Below are 19,773 nucleotides of genomic sequence, written 5' to 3'. Positions count from 1 at the left end.
TTAACATGGGAGTCTATGGGGACTGACTCACTGTTGGAGCCAGACTCTAGTGGTCGTTAGAGGAACTGCAGGTGTTGATCGTAATGTGTCTCACTCACCCAGGCAGTCTGTGTTGTGGGGGAGGGTTCCCTCTGGGCAGCTGGTCAGACACTTGCCTTTGTACAGGTGAAAGCCGGGTTTACACTTGGTGCAGAAGTCGCGGCTGAAACAGTGCTCGCAGTCCACGGAGCGGCACTCTGAGGGGAGGGAGACGAGTCGTCAACAAACAACCAGTCAGGAAGAAACTGCAGTCTCCTGTTCACATGGTCAACACCTGGGTTTACACTTCAGTCATGCAGGTGAGATGCAGGTTAACTCTAGTATTTTTACTTGAGTAAAAACAAAAGTGACAAGATGAAGCTTTGATAAAGTGTGTGAGAACACAACTGATGAAAAGAGTCGAAACAGCAGCTGCAGCAGAGAGGAAGCAGCCGATTGGCTCGATCACACCTGGCGTCCCAAATCAAACACACCTGCGGCGTTGCACGACCTACAGGTGCATGCTGGGTGGGGCCTTCATCTATGACTGAGAACGAGCAGAGAAACTGGACGTAGGATCCACACGTTCCACACCTCCACAAGCTGAACCAACAACTGTCAGCACTGTTGTATTAGACTGCATTAGCTTTAGCTAGGTGTTCCTAATAAACTGGCATATATAGGTTAATGCAATGAAATACCAACGCATTCACACCTGGCAGCCTAAATTCTTTCTTTTTTAATTGTCTGTTGTTGTTATCACCATATATTTTCCCCCTCCTCTTCCCTCTTAACGCAGATCTTAGTAACTTTACTGTGGTCCTCTCTCCACCCCTGCAGACGACCTGCAGAGTTCTGTCTTGGAGGCATGGAGGACGCGTCTCGTGTGACTGTGTTTACCCGAGCCTCCAGACTTCCAGTCCAGTCATCACCGCACATTGTTTCGTGTTTCTCAAATATAAGGAGTGTAAACGATGCCAATCTGGCACAAAGCGACGCCGCGCGCTGATTGCATTTTGAGCTCCACTGACTGTTTTCCAGGAAGTTCAAAATCCCTCCTTCATGTCATCTCAAAAAGCTTTTTATATGATTATGTATACTGAATTTGTGGTTTCAGGGGGGTTTCAGCCAGTCGGGATGGTTCCTATCTTTGCTCTCACTGTGTTTGTCTAAGGTCAGACCAGGACGCGCTTTAGTTATCGGCGCTGCTCTCCGTCAGGTAGACGGGTGCCAGCAGCGGCGGGAGAGAAGAAACTGTTTCTGAGGGCGTCTTGGCTTCTCTTTAGTCGAGTCAATTTCTCACTGAATGAGACAAAAACTCGGCACCACGGTGAAGTTTTCTTTTATTGGGACAGTATGTGTCTGGGATGAATTAAGCAAGGTGCATCTCAGTAAATATGTAAACTCTGTGTATGTGGGTATTTACGCCTCGAGACGAATGAGTCACGTGTGAGCGATGTGAGTGAGGTGTCGGTCAGACAAAGATCTCTGCAGGTGAACCGACGTACTCATGCAGCGGTTGATGTCCTTCCCTCTCTGTCCGTAGTGTCCGGCGGGGCAGGCGTGGAGACATGTCCCATGGTGAGACATCCCCTCCCTCTGCAGGAACAGGAAGAGTCGCTCGGGGCAACGCACGCAGCCGTTGTCGCGGGAACACTCCAGACAGCCCCGACAGTCCTCTGATGTCTCTCTGTGAGCTGCAGAAGAAAACAGAGGCGGGGGATTAGGACAGGAGAGAGCGGAGGGGAGGGGGGAAGGAAAGGAGACATCACAAATCCTCGTGGTACCAGGAGAATTTTTCACTGAGCTCCTGAAATCCAGAGCTGGAGATGCTGCTGGCAGTAAAGCCTTTAACACGAGAACAGACTGAACACTCAGGACGGTCCAATCTAATCAAACCGACGTCATTTAAGATTGTGAGAGTGTGAGAGCAGGTTTCACATTATTCAAAAGGTGTTAACATGGAATTAAAACGGCTCCATCCAGAGGCGTTCCCAGGCCAGATGAGATATATAATCCTCGGGGGGTCTACTACTCGTTGGAGGAGCTGAGAAGACCCCCGCCCGGGAGGCACCTTAATCAGATGCCTGCACCGCCTCAACTGGCTCTACTACATGAACCCACCCCCCACTGTAGGACCCCCACCTGCAGAGAAAGGCATCCGGTTGGGGTGTAATTATATTATATGAGGTGTAATTATTTTAGTTCATGCATTTTCTCGCCTCTTGTTGTGATTCAGTTTATCGGATTCTGCCGTTCTGGAACGTGGAGCCTCTAATGTGTTCTCCATATTACATCACAACACTTAAAACATGCTGACAAGAGGCTTAATGGAAACAACAACTTGTGGGGGCTCTGCCTTGTTAGAGAATCACAACACAACCCTCACATTTATTTAACTATTGCTTATTTACATTTTGGAAAAGCTCCTTTTTTAACAAGATAAAGGCCGTGCATGTAGGTTTCAAACTATTACTTTCTTTGTCAAATAAGTGACACCTTCTTGTTCGGCACCATTAACCGTCTGCCAAAACAAGATGTAAAAGACACGTCGTGACAGCAGGATTCACAGTTTGCGGAGTCGTCTGCATCCGTCTGTTGTGGGTCTGCTGGTCCCGCATCTTGTTGTGTGTCAGCATGTGTGTTTGTGTTCCAAGAACTGATGATTTATCATCTGATTAAACACACTGAGGTGATTAGTCCAGCGAGATCTCATGTGTGTCTGCAGCATGACGGGCTGACGTCTAAGCCGGAGTAAGTCTTATTATATTATAACAGCCAGCGGAGATGTCTGCTCCCAGATACACACAAGACAGGAATGCTTCCAATCCGACGGGGATAAGGAGGGATACGGAAAAGACGGGCGAGGTTCGGATGGAAAGACGGATAAAATGAAGTAAAGAGGGATGGAAAGACGGAGAGGAGGTGAAGGACGGGCAGCGAGGGTGTGCGTGAGTCTGAACCATCGCAGAGTCTGATCCTCACAAAGAACCTGTGGCTGACTGCCGGCGTCCCTGTTGATTGTGTGTGTGTGTGTGTGTGTGTGTGTGTGTGTGTGTGTGTGTGTGTGTGAGCAGAGGTTTTTTTATGCTCTAAAAATGCATTGCATGTAACCAGGTCGTTAAAGGTCACAGTTCGTGCACCTACGTGGAATGAAGAATGACTTTTTAACCTCATAAGCTGATTATTATCACACTTCCTGGGAAGGACAGTAAGACCCAGCTGATGACTGCGACGTGCTTCGTGAACTGAAACACTGAGGCGAGTTTACCTGCAGCTCAGCTCAACCTGAGCTCGTCCACAGCTGATTCTCAACCCCTGAAACTTCCACTTTAGCTCGACTCTAAACTGTAGCTAAGCTAAACAAATACCAGGGGACGCAACAGCAGCCGGACACTTCTAGACTTAGAACCGAACCCCTGCGTCGTTTTTCCCTCCTCGCTACGATTCGTTTGTGCAGGTGTGAAAACAGGAATCCAATCCAGGAAACTCTGGAGCAGTTTGAGCTCGACTTTACTTTCCTGCTCCAGACAATCCGACCAATCAGAGTCGGATTAACCAATTAGGTTAACCCTAACCCTGACCCTGACCCTGACCCTTCGTCTTTATTCAAAAGACGAAGACGAAAACCAAAAACCAAAATAGCGGGTCAAGAAATCAAGAAGACGGTTTCTCCTGTTAGTCTGCACTTTGCAAAGCTGCATAGTTCAGGAAACACTTCGTCGCACTTCCTGATGATCACGAGTGGAGAGGGAAAGACTGAGTGAAGAGTTAAAGAGGAAGACCAGAGCAGATTTCCTCAGAACAACCCAGAGACCCTCACTGAGCTGTGGGACCTCACTTCGAGGTCTCGACCTATTGTCTGAAAAACAGTTCTCTACACATGTGCTATCGATCTGCAGGCTTAGGGGACTTTCGGAGGAGCGGCAGGTTTAGGTAGCGTAAAACACTGACCTTTGGCCTTGCATGGGATTGCACGGGGTTTTTAACCAGCACCAGGTGCAACAAGCTCTGTTGGGGTTTCAGGGAAACATGCTAGTGAGTGAAAAGGGACTTCCACCCTAAAACTGGATTTACATGGTAACAAATGGTGAGAAAGGTGAGAAAAATTATATATAAGCAATAAAGTCTGATGATAAAATTTTTTTCTAATGGTTTAATGGATACGACTCAAAGGTGTTAAGAGTAAAACAACCAAAGAAAAATGAGATTTTCCTAAGAAAAATTATCCGAAAATAACATCAAAAATCATATTACAGCTCCTCAAACGCATCTTTACTCAACACATCTTAATTAATCTTAATTAATCTCTATAAATCTCATCAGATAAGACATAAAACATTATCTCAGATGAGTTCAGGTGTAGAAAACAGTAAGATTTCTGTTTTTAGGGTGTGTGTGTGTTTTTCCAGTAATACACATCAGCCGCCGCTTCAGTAGATGGAGCCAAAATACCCATGATGCACCATAATGTGTACATTAACAAGAAAAACGTGCCGGGTGGGGGTGACGTGTTAAAACAACACAAGCTGTGCGGTCCCTAATGGCCCATGTGGATGTCCAAATAATTGATAGCAGTCGGGTTTAACACATTTTTCACCACGTGACTCCTGGAGGTCGGAGCGGCGTGCGATACATCTTCATGTTCACTCTGCAGGTGATGATCCTCGCCGGTCGTATTCAGAGTAATAATAAGGACTATAGCGGTCCAGGTCGGGTGAAGGCTCATATATAACCTCAGATTCTCTGGTTCACGTATTGCTGGATGTCACGCTCTCCGCCTTCTCTCTCCTCGTGTGTCAGGACGTAAAACTCACCGCACGCCTGTTCAGACACTTCCCTCTGCAGGATCAGCTGTTTTCATTGGCCTGTGATCACATGACGTGGTCACATCACCGGTCAATATTACGACGAGACGTTATTATGACGCCGTGTTTTCCTTCCTGGTACAGACTGTGAGACCTGAACTTCTGTATCAGCTGATAGCAAGTATTGATCCGATCCTGAGGCGAACCGGACCTCAGTTGTCATGGTTGCAATAATAAACATGCAGACTGTGTCGATTGTGGCGTACATACTCTTGTTACCGTGGTTACTATAATTACAGTCATGGCTTGGTGAGGTTCAGGAAAATCGACATTAGACGATCTTTGTCGTCATGGTTACAATATAAACAGCTGTTTTCACACAGGAATCGAACACACCGCTCTCCTGTGTCGCATTCATCCATCCACCGCTTCCTCCTCCCGACCTGGACTCTGTCTCTCTTTACACCACGTCACCGACACTTTTCCCCTTTCGCTCCCGTCATCATTACTACGACCAATAGATGTCGCCTAGCAACAAAACGTAACTATGATGTCATAACAAGCTGCCGCACAGACGGCCGTATATAAATATGGTGGTAAATAATGGTGGGACTTTCCAGTTGCCAAATTGTTTGACATATTGCTAACAGCTATTTACCAGAAATCATTTCTTCTTTGCTGCTCTGACACAGTAGTTTACAGGTCGACCCGATGGCCGAGTGAGCAGCAGGTCTCCGGTTTGACTCTCTCTCCCTGTATTTCCTGTCCATCTAAACTTTCCTCGTCAAATAAAGGCGTAAAAATGCTGGGAGAAATAAACAGCTTGAACAGGAAGTTGCTATAAACTATAACATTATAGTTTGAGATGCATGAATTCCTTTAACTCTTCGGTTTAAACGTCCTGCCCTGAAACAGCAAGATACCGACAATAACCAGTGATAATTGATTATTAATTGGCACAATGTGACTTGTGTATTCGAGTGTAACGTGGATTAGTCTGTCACATGTCAGAGCAGCAGACTGACCGTGAAGCTCTTCACCTCATGGTTTAATCAGTGGCTCTGAATCCTCCTTTAAAACAGTCGCAGGCACTGAACGTGACCTCCAGTAACCTCACAGAAACACAGATGGACACTAATGGACACGATAATGGCTTCAACCTCCCGACTTCAACTTTCCCGCTCCGAAACACTTTTCACTCGCACGCGTGTGTGTGTGTGTTTTAACAGCTAAATGAACCAAGTCCAGATGTGACAGAGGGTGAAAGGGTGGGAGAGGTGGGGAAGTGGAGGTGGGAGGGTGGGGGTGAGGTGAGTAAAGGGTAAATGAAGGAGAGGGGGGGAGGAGAGAGAGAGAGAGAGAGAGAGAGAGAATAAAACAACTTAAATCTGTTTGGTGTGAATGATGAAGTCTGACAGCGGGTCAACCTGCCGAGCCCACAACCAGAATCTGACCCTTCAAATCTAAAACCAGAATCTGACCTCGAGCTCAGCATCAAACGTCTCAATCCAACAATGTCTTTTTTTATTTATCACTTTATACAACTTTGTATATTTTATATATTCTTTATCTATTCTTTCATGTAGTATGACTCATAAAGTTTACGGACTTTTACTTTTTAATTTGAATTCACAGCAGTAGCCGCCCGGTTCTTCATGACGGATTATTAATATTAGATTATCAAAAAGGTTTTTGCAACACGTTTTTGTGCAACACCTGCACATGTTTACTGCACTGGCACTTCTTGCTTTTTAAAAAGCGCATCATGTGTTTTCTTCTTCTTTGGTATTCGTCAGTCTGGCTTCGGTAAACATATTTGAAACTGAACAATCTTGCTGTCACAAGCTGTTAGCTGGAATGAGAGTCAGTGACACCTGATGGCTTCATGCAGCCCCTCTCGTCATTATCCTAACGCGTCACCTCTGGTAGAGAGGGGGGGGGGACGTCGGAAGCCGAGATGACAGTGTAATTGAGACCGGATCTCCCTCTATTAGTCACAGGTTGCTGAGGAAATGCCAGGCGCCGGCGAGCGCCAGGGTCACCTGGACGTCAGGGGGTTTCAGAAAGGTTTTTATAAAGAGTCATTAGCCACAAATCTGGATCTGGATCTGAGAAGAGTTTCTCAGCTCACAAGGAGCGACGTGACGTTTCAGCCACTGACACACGAAAACATACAAATATAAAATGTGATTAAGGTTCTGATGAAGATCCACATTTCGCAGCGTGATGTTGAAGTATTACATTTGTGGATTTGGAGCGGCGGAGGAGAAATCTGTCAGGAAATGTACAACATCACCCGTTTAATATCTGCAGCAGCCGCTGTTAAAACGAAGCACCGGACCTCCTCCTGTTCATCTCTAATATCTTCATTTTTAAATCATCTAATAAAAAGACATAAAGTGAAGAGATATCCTGCAGTGATTCACTTTTATTATCAAACAACAGCACTATGTGGTACAGGATACAGTTGTAGTAAATTCTGTAAATGTTGCAGCTCTAGTTTAACTTAATAAAAAACTTTATATAAAAGTTACGCCGTGTCTTTAATGTTTAAATCAAAGTTTTAAGTTATTTGTGATATTTTCTTCGAGTAAAAGTGATGATTCAGTCCAGTATGTCCATTTCATATTTATCATTTCTGCATGTTTTCCTTTAGTCTGATCCACTGAATCGGTTCCTGATCTGCTGTCACACATCATGTTGAATATCTCATGAACCACTAAGAAACTACAGAGAATTTACAACAACAATAAAAAGCAGAAATGATCATTTTAAAAGGTGCAAAACCTCCTCATCCCCCCAAAAAAGAAAAATCTCTGCATGCTGCGTACTCACCACTTTGCTTCTGCATGACACCAGATCCCATCCTGATCACCTCACACAGCAAGGATATCACAATGGCAAAGAGTCGCAAATGCATCTGGGCAGCTGGCAAGCGCCCGCTTCAGCGCCAGGCTGCGGACATCTGCAGGGACTCCAGGGGTGTCAGGATGAAGACTTAGTTCCACAGCGAGGGGACAGAGACAAGGAGGGGAAAAGGGCAAAGACAGGGGAGCTGCTGCTGCTGCTGCTGCTGGTGGTGGTGGTGGTGGTGGTGGGTATAAAAGCTGAAGGGATGGATGGAGATGAAGTGGAGAAGATAATCTCACAGGCCCAGAGAGTGAAGGTGAGAGCAGAGAGGGAAGAGGAGAAAATCCTCCTCTCCTTTTGTCCTGTTTCACGCAGAAGATTTAGGGCTGAGATGAGCAGACAGGCGACCGTAAACCACGAGGAGACGAGCACAGGAGAGTCAGAAACACCGGAGGTGAGCAGAGCACCGTCTCATCTGCTTCCTCAGACTGGCAGCTTGGAGGGAAAACTCACCATTTAACTACCACTGTCAAATTTGCGATAAACGAGCTCCACTTATCCCGTAGCCATCTTTAACCCTTTATAGGGTGAGCTCACAGGGCCTAAGTGGTTCCACATTTCCAGATTGATCTTTAGCCCCCTCCTCCTGGCTCTATCTAATGTTGTTCAGTCTCCTCTTATTATTATTCTTGTTTACGCTTTTTTTTTTTTGTTTTTTTCCTGAACCAGGCAGCTTTGTTTGCTGTGGCAATCCTATTAAATGTGGGCAGTCAGTAAAGTTAATTTGACCACCCTGACAGAAAGAAAAACAGCTGGAGAGCAGCATAGCTGAGAGTTTAAAATCTGATTATAGCCTACCATGTTTTTGCAATTGATTAGTTTTGCCTGTTTCGGGTAACGAGTCAGGTACGTAAGAAGTCTGCGATTTATAAGTCTGAGAAGAAGAAGAGGCTGCGTCAGACAGTTATACACATGCAGGTATGAAGCAGATCATAAACCTTCCTGTCAGATACAGTGGATGAGCCATCCTCTTCTCAAATATCAACCATAATTACTGCTAATATATAAATATATATATGTATACACAAGATACATAAAACATTAGAAACTGCCGCCTGACAGTGATGTGCTGTGAAGATTTTAAGGTTTATTTTAATAAGCACCTGTCTGCCTTTAACTCCACACCTGTTATTGTGAAAGATAAAGCACAGTAATAAAATGGATTAATTGATATGTTTTTGTTGCATCTATCCTGCTTAACATGTGGTAGCCATGAGAGGTTGGGTTATGAATTAATACAGTATATTATGAGGAAACAGGGATTTTTCAGTAGAAACAAGTAGAAATTTCCTCTATGAATTATTGAAGAACTGAACTGAATTTCCAGAAAATATGTAATAAAGATATGCTACACTTTCTGGAAATATACATATATATATATATATATATATATATATATATATATATATATATATATTGCTAAATATAAATGCATGTCCAATTTCATGTAATTATCCAGAGTGAAAGCAAGTAAGTAAAAAGTAAACATTAAAAGTACTTCAGTTTCCTTGTCTCCTTTAAATGACATTTACATCCAACATTACATTTTATGAGGAAACATAATTACTGGATTGGATTAGAGTTTTGTTTATGTTTCCTGACTCCAGCGTGTGGTCGGGTTCAGCCAATAGAAACGCTTTGTTTAAGGTTAGATTAGGAGTAAATCTGGATAAATGCTCATAAAGTGTCACTTTTTATATTTACAATATTTAACCAAGACCACCATCTTTTTCCCTGAACTTAAATATGAGCTTTCTTATTGTGCTTATGTTGCTCTAGCAGGTATTTTATTTATTGATTTTATGTTGACACAAAAAAACAGCATTTTGTATCTTTCAAAATGTACTTGCTGTGTATATTAGTTTATTTTCTATAATTTAGTGTAACGTGCAGTACATGTCGCTAAACTGACCAATCAGAGGCTAGAACGACTTTGATTCCTGAATCGTGTAGACTTAAATATGTAAATAATTAAGTGTATCAACATTGTAAATATATTCTTAGTAAATTAAATCAAATAAACAGTATGAATTGGCATCTAAACCATACATTGTTGACCTCAGCTGAAAAGAAAGAAAATGTTCTTATTCGGAAAATTTACTTATTTGTTTTCCATAACAAACATTTTCTTATGAGAACCTTGTTAAATAAGCCACATGTTGAGGGTGTAACTTATACAACAGTAAAATCTCCAAATACATTTACACAAATACAAGAAAAACACTCCAAAACCAAATGTTATTCCTTCTGTTGTGGATGACTTACATCAAACATGATGTGGTAAAAAAGCCCTTTCTTATTAAATATATACATATTATGTATATTTAATTGTATTAGCTCCACAGGCTGAGAGTGCAGACCGTGTGGTCGCAGTGTTGTGGCTTTGACTCAACCTTTGTTGCACGTTATCCGCTCTTGTTTGTCTGTCTCTCCGTCCCCTTTATTTAGAGCGACTTTAATGTCCGATGTCATGTCTCTATTTAGACTAATTTTCTTCTAAACTAAAACTGATTTACTGACTGACTCACTGCGCCCTCACCACTCATTACCAGATCAAAGATGTAGTTTTATGGACTACAGAAAAGCTTTCTGTTTGTCTACACTCTAAAAAGTAAAATGGCTTTGAGGAACCTTTTGGGCAGTGGAACAATCCCAAATGTTTTACTTTTTTTTGACAAATCTTTTCACATGTTTTTTATGAACTCAGAATTTCCAGGAAATTGTTCAACTATATTTAATTTAACTGATCTAACCCTAATTTATATACCAGCAAAGCATAGCCTACATTATTTTTAAGGCACGTTACATTATTATAAAGAGAAACCCAGCAGTGAGCAGAACTTTGTGACAGTTAAGAGGAAACAGAACCAGGGGAGTTTTTCAGCATCCTTTTGAGACTGGATGTTTCTAATTTTCACAATATTGTTCAGGTGAAAGAAGGCTGAGACTTTTATGTGAGGTAAATGACCCCAAGGTTTATCACTGTTGCACTGGAGGCCAAGGTAATGCCAACTATATAAGTAACTATATTATCAGATAATGTTTCTCTAAGGGGGTTGACTTCAGTTTTGTCTAAATTTAGAAGTAAAAAAAATTACAGGTCACCCAGGTCTTTATGTCTTTAAGTCATGCCTGAAGTTTGATAAATACCGCTGAGTGTCGTCTGCATAGCAATGAACATTTATCTGCTGCTTCCTGATTATATTGCCTGAAGGAAGCACATATACAGTGAAAAGTACCGGTCTTAGTACAGAACCCTGTGGAGCTCCATGACTGGCCTTTTGTGTGGATGGAAGAGTCATTGTTAACAAACCGGAATCTGTCTCACTCAAACCAGCCTAGTGCGGTTCCTTTAATGGCAATGACACGTTCTAGTCTCTGCAATAAGATCCTGTGATCGATGGAATCAAAAGCAGCTCTGAGATCTAGTAGGACGAGTATAGAGACGAGTCCATTGTCTGAAGCCATGAGGAGATCATTAGTAACTTTAACCAGAGCCGTCTCTGTGCTACGATGAACTGAAAATCTTCAAACAAACCATTCCTGTGTAAATAATCACATAATCAGCTTGGAACTTCTCCTTCAAGGATTTTAGAAATAAAGGTTTGATTTAGGTCTGTAATTAGTTAAAACATCTACATCAAGTTGAGGCTTTAAGTAGAGGTTTCATTACTGCAGCTTTAACGGCATGTGGTACGTCACCTGTTAATAAAGATCAGTACTCATATAGAAGTAGAAGACACGTTGATGGTTTGGATGAAGAAACTGTTGAAGTGAGTTCAGAAAGATCTACAGGAGAGAATCAGTCTAAATATAAATCAGCTACTGTACTGGACAGTATCTGTGCTAATTGTTGGAAGGAGGCGAGGACCTTTTTCTCTGATCTAATTTAAAATCATTTGAGTCATTACTACTGAGGGTTAAAGGAACAGACAACTCAACAGAGCTGCGACTGTCTGTCAGCCTGGCAACAGAGCCGAACAGAAACCTGGGGCTGTTCTTGTTTTCTTCTATTAATGATCAACAATACGAGGTTCTGGCATTACAGAGGGATTTTTTTTATTTATTTAATATGTTATTAGACTTTCCAGGCCTGGTGAAATATTCTTCTAGACTGGTGGAACACCACTTCCTCTCCAGCCTTAGTGAAGTCTGCTTTACAGCAAGTGTCTGTGAGTTGTACCACGAGGTCTCCTGTGATTCACTACCTGCTTCTGTTCAGAGGGGAAAGTGTCGAGCGTCAAACACGGTGAAGCTGCAGCAATATGAACGAGATCATCGATTTGTGTTGGGATAACTGTCCCCCGCTGTATTGACACTCAGCAATGGAATTATTTCCTTAAAGAGGCAATTGATTTTCTATTTTATTCCACCACTATCAATAAAACAACACTGTGGAAATAAGAGAGAACTAGAATCACCTCCTCGTGGTCGTATCCCTCCGCCACTCAGACTAGTTTCACGTTACATCCCTGTTTATCCAGGGTCAAATAAAATATGAACCATTTGTGGGAAATTTTGTCATAATTGCTGAAAGTCTTGATTTATGGGCTAAATAGTGTTTTGTGAGGTCACACTGACCTTGACCTTTGGCCACCAAAATCTAATTAGATCGTCCTTGAGTCCAGGTGAAGGTTTGTGCAAAATGTGAAGAAGTTCCGTCGAGGTGGCCAAAGTAATTTTTTGTGAGGTCACTGTGACCTTGACCTTTGACCCCCAAAATCGAATCAATTCATCCTTGAGTCCTAATGAATGTTTGCAACAAAATTAAGGAAGTTCCGTCGAGGCGTTACTGAGATATCGTGTCCGCGAGAATGGGACGGACGGACAACCCTGAAAGCGATACGTCTTCGTCTCTGACTGTCGCCGCCGCAGAATAAAATAAATAAAATAAATAAAAGAAATGGTTGGTGCTGCTTCTGTTCATGGCGACGCTTCCCGTGTGCTGTCACCCGGCCGGCTAACAGGAGCTTCGCTTGATCGACCCGCGCTGGATCTGCTCCTCGGTCCTGTCTGGCTGCTGCAGGTTATTTTCCACGGTGCAGAGCTGCGTTTCTAACTGTGTGAGCAGGTGACACGTCAGCTGGAATAACTGCAGGGGGTCTGTGGGAATTTCCTTTTCTTTTCTTTTTTTAGGCTACTTATGAAAAAAAAAGAAAAATGATTGATTCCTTTTTAATCACTAGAACAAAAACAGCCTATAGTCGTGTTCTGGATGCAGGACGGTTTGCAGCAGCGAGTGACTCAGTCTGTGTTCAAGTCATGTGGCCAAGGTTTGTCTCCACGGCTTTGACGCAGACTGAAATATGGCTTCTTATAGCGAGGATCAGTCTTGCATCAAATACTGAATTCCAGTGTGCATAGATAGTTGCATGCACGTCTGCTCAGTGTTGTGTTGTCAGGGTTTGGCGTGTCCTGTGGTCGTGGGGGGAACGAAATCCCTGGCAGTTACATCTACATTAGAACGCTATCTTTTCATTGCATATTATCCCGTCATCAAAGTTACTTATTCATAATGTACGGTTTGGTTTCACATCGCTGATACATGCCTGGTCGTGGTAGGCACTGCTGTGCATCTCCCCATCATTTTAAAAATCAGGAATGTCATTCGATAATGGAAAAAATATGTTTTATAGAGGAGTGAGCTCAAAAACCGTATAAACAACTCAGTGAAGTATGCAGGGTTCAGGGGATTAGAGTCCAAAAAACAATTAGGTGAACAACCATAAAAGGGTCTGCACGCTCGGCGAGGAGAAAAGTAGTATTTTGATCTGAGTTGCAGAAATGCTTCATTGCACGCATTTCCTCAAAGTCTCAAAGCTCAGGAACGCCTCAGACTCTCCGTCCAGAGGAAAGCCATCAAGGAAATAACAGAGTGGGAGCTTTGTTGTTCCTCACAGGTGCAGTTTGGACCCGGAGTCATCAGCAGAGCAAACTGTTTATCATCAGTGCATCAAACCGGCAGCCTCTAAAATACTAATGACTTAACGGTTCATTTGCGCTGCAGCAGGTTTAACTAAATGTTTTTTTAATCTCCGTGTTAACAGCTCAGCCTCTCCTGCCTCTGACATAAATGCATCCTCCTGCTGAAAGCTGCAGGTTTCACCACAACTGAATGCACAGACTCCATCAGAATAACTGAAGCAGGTTATTAAAATGCCAGGCTGCTGTTTCTTTATTGACTGACGGACCTTTATTCAGCCTCCTACAGACACAGAGCTCACCAGCTGCTGACAGACCGCCACTAAACACATTGTTAGCACACACTTCACTTCGCAGAAACACACAGTCGGCGGGCCGATTCGGTCGGAGGGGGCGGGAGGGTGGAGCTCCTTCCTCCATCACTGTCACGGTATTTCACCAGGAGTCGACCCCCAGGACAGACTCCAGGGTGGTGCCTGCTCCATATGTGCAGCTGAAAACACAACGACGCCAACACTTTGCACATTTACCACATTTATTTTGCATATTATTATATTATCATATTATATATTGTTCACAACTAATTTGTTTTGTTGAATACATTTTGCAGGAAGTGTAAAAGACGACGTTTAGTGGGAACTTTGCTGCGTTTTTGTGACGCACACAAGCCGAGGGGAGCTGGTCAGGATCAGGTTGGGCCCAGAGACCAGATTTACATCCTGAGTCCCGAACACTCGTTCTTTAACGTGATGGTTGTGGTTATATGACGTGGGGTTGTGAGGTAGATTCCCTGTTTAGAGAAGCGGCAGCAGCCGGGTGATGAGCTGCTGTGGACGGGGTCATCCACAAAAACATGTTTTAGCCACTTAAAAATAAAATACCCACAAAAAAACTAAACAAAACAGTAATATCAGTTGAAGTGTGCGCTTTATTTTGAAAAACTACTGAGTTCCTGTGCACAAGCGCTCTGTATTACTACACTGTAGTGTAGCCAGGTGGAGGTGCACTAGGAATACGGTCGTTCAACGGTTGAAGAATGTAGTTCTGAAGTAAAGGGCTGTTTGACGGCAGGATAAAGCGGTGATAATTTTCAAAATAAAGCGTACACTTCAACTGATATCAGCTTTTTTCTGTGGGTATTTTATAAAGTGGCTGAAATATATTTTATAGCATCCCTCATCCATTGCTGATGTGGATCTGCTGCAGGACTATTGATCAGTGCCTCACACAAGCTTCCTTAGTCTCTAACCATCTGCTGTGAGCTTCTGAACTCAACAAGATTGTTGTTGCAAAGCTTCGCTACTATTATAGTATAATGTCATTCGTTCCTTGTTCATACTTACATTCGTTTACATTAGTTCTGATCTGTAAAGCGACTTCAGGACTCATCAAACTAAATGAAGACTTTCTCGTGTTTCGATTAATCATTTAGAAATTCAAGATTCTTCAAAATCTAGAAATAAAATGTTGTTTATAAAAGGTTTTCACCAGTTACTATATGGAAGAACTTTAATTCTTGACATTGAGTCACATCGGCGTGTGTTCAGGATAAGAGCAGGCTCACACACACACACACACACACACACACACACACACACACACACACACACACACACACACACACACACACACAGCTTGTACAGCTCTGTGAAAAATGAATGGACTCTGCTGTTGAATTCATTTTGAACGAACAAAAAAACCCTAAAAAACACAGTGAGATTGTTACCACTTCCCTCACAGTGGGGAGATGAATGAAGCCAGCGATAGAAGGGGAATTCAAAGGCAAGGTCACGCAGAGTTTGCTTGCAGGCGTGTGTGTGTGTGTGTGTGTGTGTGTGTGTGTGTGTGTACGTATATGTGAAAGTTGTGTGTTTTTGTGGCTTTAATCCCTGATCAGATAAAGAGGTGCTGTGGAGGTTTTTGTTCTGGGTCTTTGATGCAGTTTGTGTGAAAAAATAAAATAAATTCAACTTTCAGCTGCTGCGTCGTCACGACTTGGAGGAAAAGTAAATATTATAAAGATCACTGTTCCTCCGCTGACGGCGCTCTGTGTAGCCGAATTAGCAAGTGTGGCTAAGCTGCGTTATCAAACAGCAAACAGCCACAAAACTGAGATTTACAATCATTACAGGTGAGTTGGATTTTGGACCGCACTGTAAATCTGTTTCTCATCACTTTAGGATTTATTATATCCAAACATGATCATCCTCAAAAAACGTGTTTTTAAAAAGAATGTCCTCAGAAAAAAAAAGGCTAATATCAATTTAAGTGTACGTTTTATTTTGAAATCCTTTGGAACTACATTTTTCAACCGTATTCCTACGCCCAGCTGTTTTACTCTACACGGAGTTTACAGGCTTCTCAAATGTTGGATTTCTTTTCGTTATAAAATTAATTTCTTTGACAGAAAATGTCTCCGTCTCGTCATGCTGCTGCTAAAATGGTTAAAATACATATTTTTTGTTTACGTCTGTTTCCTATTCAGATTCGGCGTACACACAGAAATGACAGGTGTCAGGTTTATCAGATGTTGTTGGTATGATGTCACTGTGACATCACCAGGTCTTTTCTCTATCTGTTTCTGCCAGGAGACGACGTCACACGTGGAAAAACAGGCGAGAGGCCGAATCTCTAGAGCATGTGGACGCTCAGCTCTGTACCTGAAACTAAAGCCCTCTAAACCAACAGCCCTGCATTCAACTCAACCTTCAAGAAGATTATAACGTTATAAACTGTTTGACAGAGGTGCTGATCATTGTGTTATAGTTGTGTAAAATATTAGAAAGCCCTCCCAGGATCCATCCAACCATCCAAGCAGAGCTGGAAGAACACTGCTGTCTGAAATGTGATCGTTTTGCTGCACCAACAAATTTTCCCTTAAATGGAAATAAGAGGCGAAAACTATGAAAGGCAGTAATACAGTTGTAAGAGCAGGAGGTAATGTTTAAGTCTGACATACTGCAGATGAATTGGTTCGAATAAGTTACGGCGAAAACATCTAAATTGCCTCGGTGGTGTTCCAGACTGATCTGTGTGTACGAAGACGCTCGTCTGGTGACACCAGCAGAAAATCGAATCCGCTCTCGTCGCGGTCTGAGATGAAGATCTGTTGATCTGAGGCGTGAACGAGAGGAAACAGAGGGAACAATAGAGGGAGGAAACAGACGACAGCTGATGAGAGAGAGTGAAGAGAGGAGAAGAGAGGAGAAGAGAGGGAGGGGAGGAACGAGAGTGATCAGAAAAGACGTCCTGTAAAAGAGAGACAGGAGAAACAAGGGGGCTCCGCGAGGCCATGACCACAGGGTAAATGTGCAACAGATGCTCAGGGTGTGTGTGTGTGTGTGTGTGTGTGTGTGTGTGTGTGTGTGTGTGTGTGTGTGTGTGTGTGTGTGTGAGTTATTGGCTGTTTAGTGGCACGCAATAGCATTGTAAGTTTATCTGCACATCATATCTCTGACACCTCGACTCCTGACTGTTTTCCCTGAAGACCAACAAGTTCACACACATACACATACACACACACACACACACACACACACACACACACACACACACTGTTATGTACAGGTAACAATTGGACCCTGTATGAGTTATTTCGGGGATTGAAATTAGCTGCAATTTGCTTTTTACCGCCGATATCAGAGAAGCACCTGGATCTATACGTTATCTGGTTCTGGTTCTGGTTCTGGTTCTGGTTCTGGTCTTGGTCCTGGGCCCCGGCCCTCCCCGTCTCCCCGTTCTTCCTATCAGGAGGAAGGCTTGAATACTGAGGTCATTCTCTGTGGAGATATGAGAGGCACGCAGCAGCGATAAAAGCCTCCACATGGACGGCCGCTGCTCTGCAGTGTTTCCTACCTGAGAGCACGGAGAGGTGAATTCAGGTCAGCTGTTCGGGGGGCGGAGCTCTCCCACGGCTGCTGTGAGCTGTTTCTGCTTAATGCAACAAAGCAGATTTGTTTTGTTTGTTTTTTTGTTGAATGCTGTATGACAGGAAAAGCATTAACGCAAACAATTTGTAACTGTGGACAAAACAAATATGCTGATATATAAATATATTAAAAATAAGGTTGTATGGAAGATAAATTGTGCCAGAGAAAATGTAACTAGCATCAAGTTCAAAACTTCAATGTGCCAGATGTTGATCAGACTCTTAGGTCTGTGTACTTATTATTTGATCAGATATATCTCACTCTTAATTTGGATTTTGATTTGAATTATTTTACTTATTTTATTATTATTTTTTCTGATTCAAAACTGATGCATCAAGAATTTGGCATATTTTGTTAAATGAAAAATAAAAGTCAAAAGAGTTAAAACAGGTTTATACAACCCAAAGTAAGGTGTCAAAAAAAAAAGTATTATTTTGAGTTTGGTAATTATATTGATTTATGACAATTGAAGAAAAAAATGTACAGATAACTGTGGTAACGTGGACTTTATACAAACCCCCGCCCACCTGGACCCACCATCCAAACCTTGCAGGATTTGGTTTCTCTGAATGTTTTTACCTGAAATCTGTTATATTTTTATTGGATCACTCAGAAAACAGTCAGCCAATCAGAAGAGAGGCTCAGAGCCTCCTCTCTTCTGATTGGCTCACAGACCCGTTGTTACTAGAGCTCCAGAGAGAAGCCTGAGAGAGGAGATGTAAAACTACACTGAGATGGTTTTTATATCTTCTGATGGATCAACACTTCAAAATAAACACAGAAGAAGAAGAGAACATGGATATGAAAAATGAAATGATCTTTAAAAACGATGTCCTGCTCTTACATGTGTATCTGTAGCTCAGGTTTTGTTTAAACTGTATTCAAAAAACAGACCCAAAAGAGATATCCCTGCTGCAAGAGCCTCGTCACAAGGAAACACAAAGAAACAGGTTCAATCAATGTATAGAAATATATAACCTAAATATGACCACATGTGTACACACACCCTGCAGTGGAAAACACACCTCATCTTAGAAACACTCATCCATCACTCAAACCTTTGAATCAGATTCACCCTGGAGAGCAATCAGCTGTGTGTGTGTGTGTGTGTGTGTGTGTGTGTGTGTGTGTGTGTGTGTGTGTGTGTGGGTGTGTTTGTTTTTTTTCCCGCCTTCGTGTCCAGAGATAAAAGACAAATGTAGAAGAGCTGAAATTGACAGGTGCTCAGTTCTTACTAATGGGCGCTGAAGAGTAATGGCGGGAAATAAAAGCAGCGTGGACCCCCTAAAGCTGTTATATGGACTGATATAAAGTATGTCAGTTTTATGCAAAGGGCAGAGGAGCGCTCACACACACTCACACACACACACACACACACACACACACACACGCGTCAGGAAAATACCAGGCTTAACTAAGGGCTTAGATATGCACGTGGTAAATTTGCATACACACGCGAAGAAATTCATCAAACACTCGAGTCATTAGCGCCAGATGCTCCGATTCCAACATCTCAGAAACAGCTGACCTACAGGGGTTTTGGCTCCACTTTACTGAGAATGGTGTGATAATTAGACAACACCTTGGTGCTGAGAGAAGAACTCGTTAAGCACCGATATTAGAAGAAAAGGGTCTGATACGTTGAAGCCAGAGGGCAGCTCAACAGCATCAAAACAACAGGTCACTCAAGGGCAAGTTTTCCAACGCACGACTCGTCAAACCTGAGGAGACTGCGGCAACGCCAGAGCGTGACTCACTCAGATCAAACTCTCCCAGGTATTATTTAATGGTAGGTTTAATACCTACTGAGGCTTTCACAAAAAAGTTGAGTTTCCCAGTTGTAATTATGAGTTTGATTTTTGATACAGTCGGTATTTACAGGTTGTAAACTGGGAAACTCCGACATGACTCATCCTGATCGCTGAGAAAAGAATGATGGGAAATTTAGAGCCAAAACCCCCGAGATTTATTATCAATTGAAAGAGGCAACAACAAATAAACAAATAAAATAAATAAGTAAATAATGAAGCATGAACAATTTTTACTTTAATCTCCTCTGAATAAACAAATACAAACAACAACCTGAACAACCATCGACCCTCTGATACGACCCATGGGAGCGCCTCCTGAAACAGCGCCCCCTACGGCAGCAGGCGTACCTGACCGTGGTTGTCGTGGTTACAATA

At 42.7% G+C, this 19,773-nt stretch overlaps 1 protein-coding gene across 1 annotated transcript in view; it reads right to left on the bottom strand.

Annotated features, from left to right (window-relative positions):
• LOC111645807 (R-spondin-4-like) overlaps nucleotides 1-8,150 on the bottom strand; it is a 14,479-nt gene extending 6,329 nt beyond the window's left edge. Inside the window, exons 1-3 of the mRNA XM_023395116.2 lie at nucleotides 7,662-8,150; nucleotides 1,527-1,715; nucleotides 99-236 (exon numbers count right to left, since the gene is read on the bottom strand). Coding sequence (XP_023250884.1) covers nucleotides 99-236; nucleotides 1,527-1,715; nucleotides 7,662-7,746 — 412 coding nt within the window. The 5' untranslated portion in view covers nucleotides 7,747-8,150. The remainder of the gene's footprint in view (nucleotides 1-98; nucleotides 237-1,526; nucleotides 1,716-7,661) is intronic.
• Between the last annotated feature and the right edge of the window lie 11,623 nt (nucleotides 8,151-19,773).

The sequence above is a fragment of the Seriola lalandi genome, unplaced genomic scaffold (assembly GCF_002814215.2).
Source record: "Seriola lalandi dorsalis isolate HSWRI2012SDOR001 ecotype SW California unplaced genomic scaffold, Sedor1 jcf7180002054957, whole genome shotgun sequence".
Lineage (NCBI taxonomy): Eukaryota > Metazoa > Chordata > Actinopteri > Carangiformes > Carangidae > Seriola > Seriola lalandi.
This window is presented reverse-complemented; position numbering and strand designations above follow the sequence as displayed.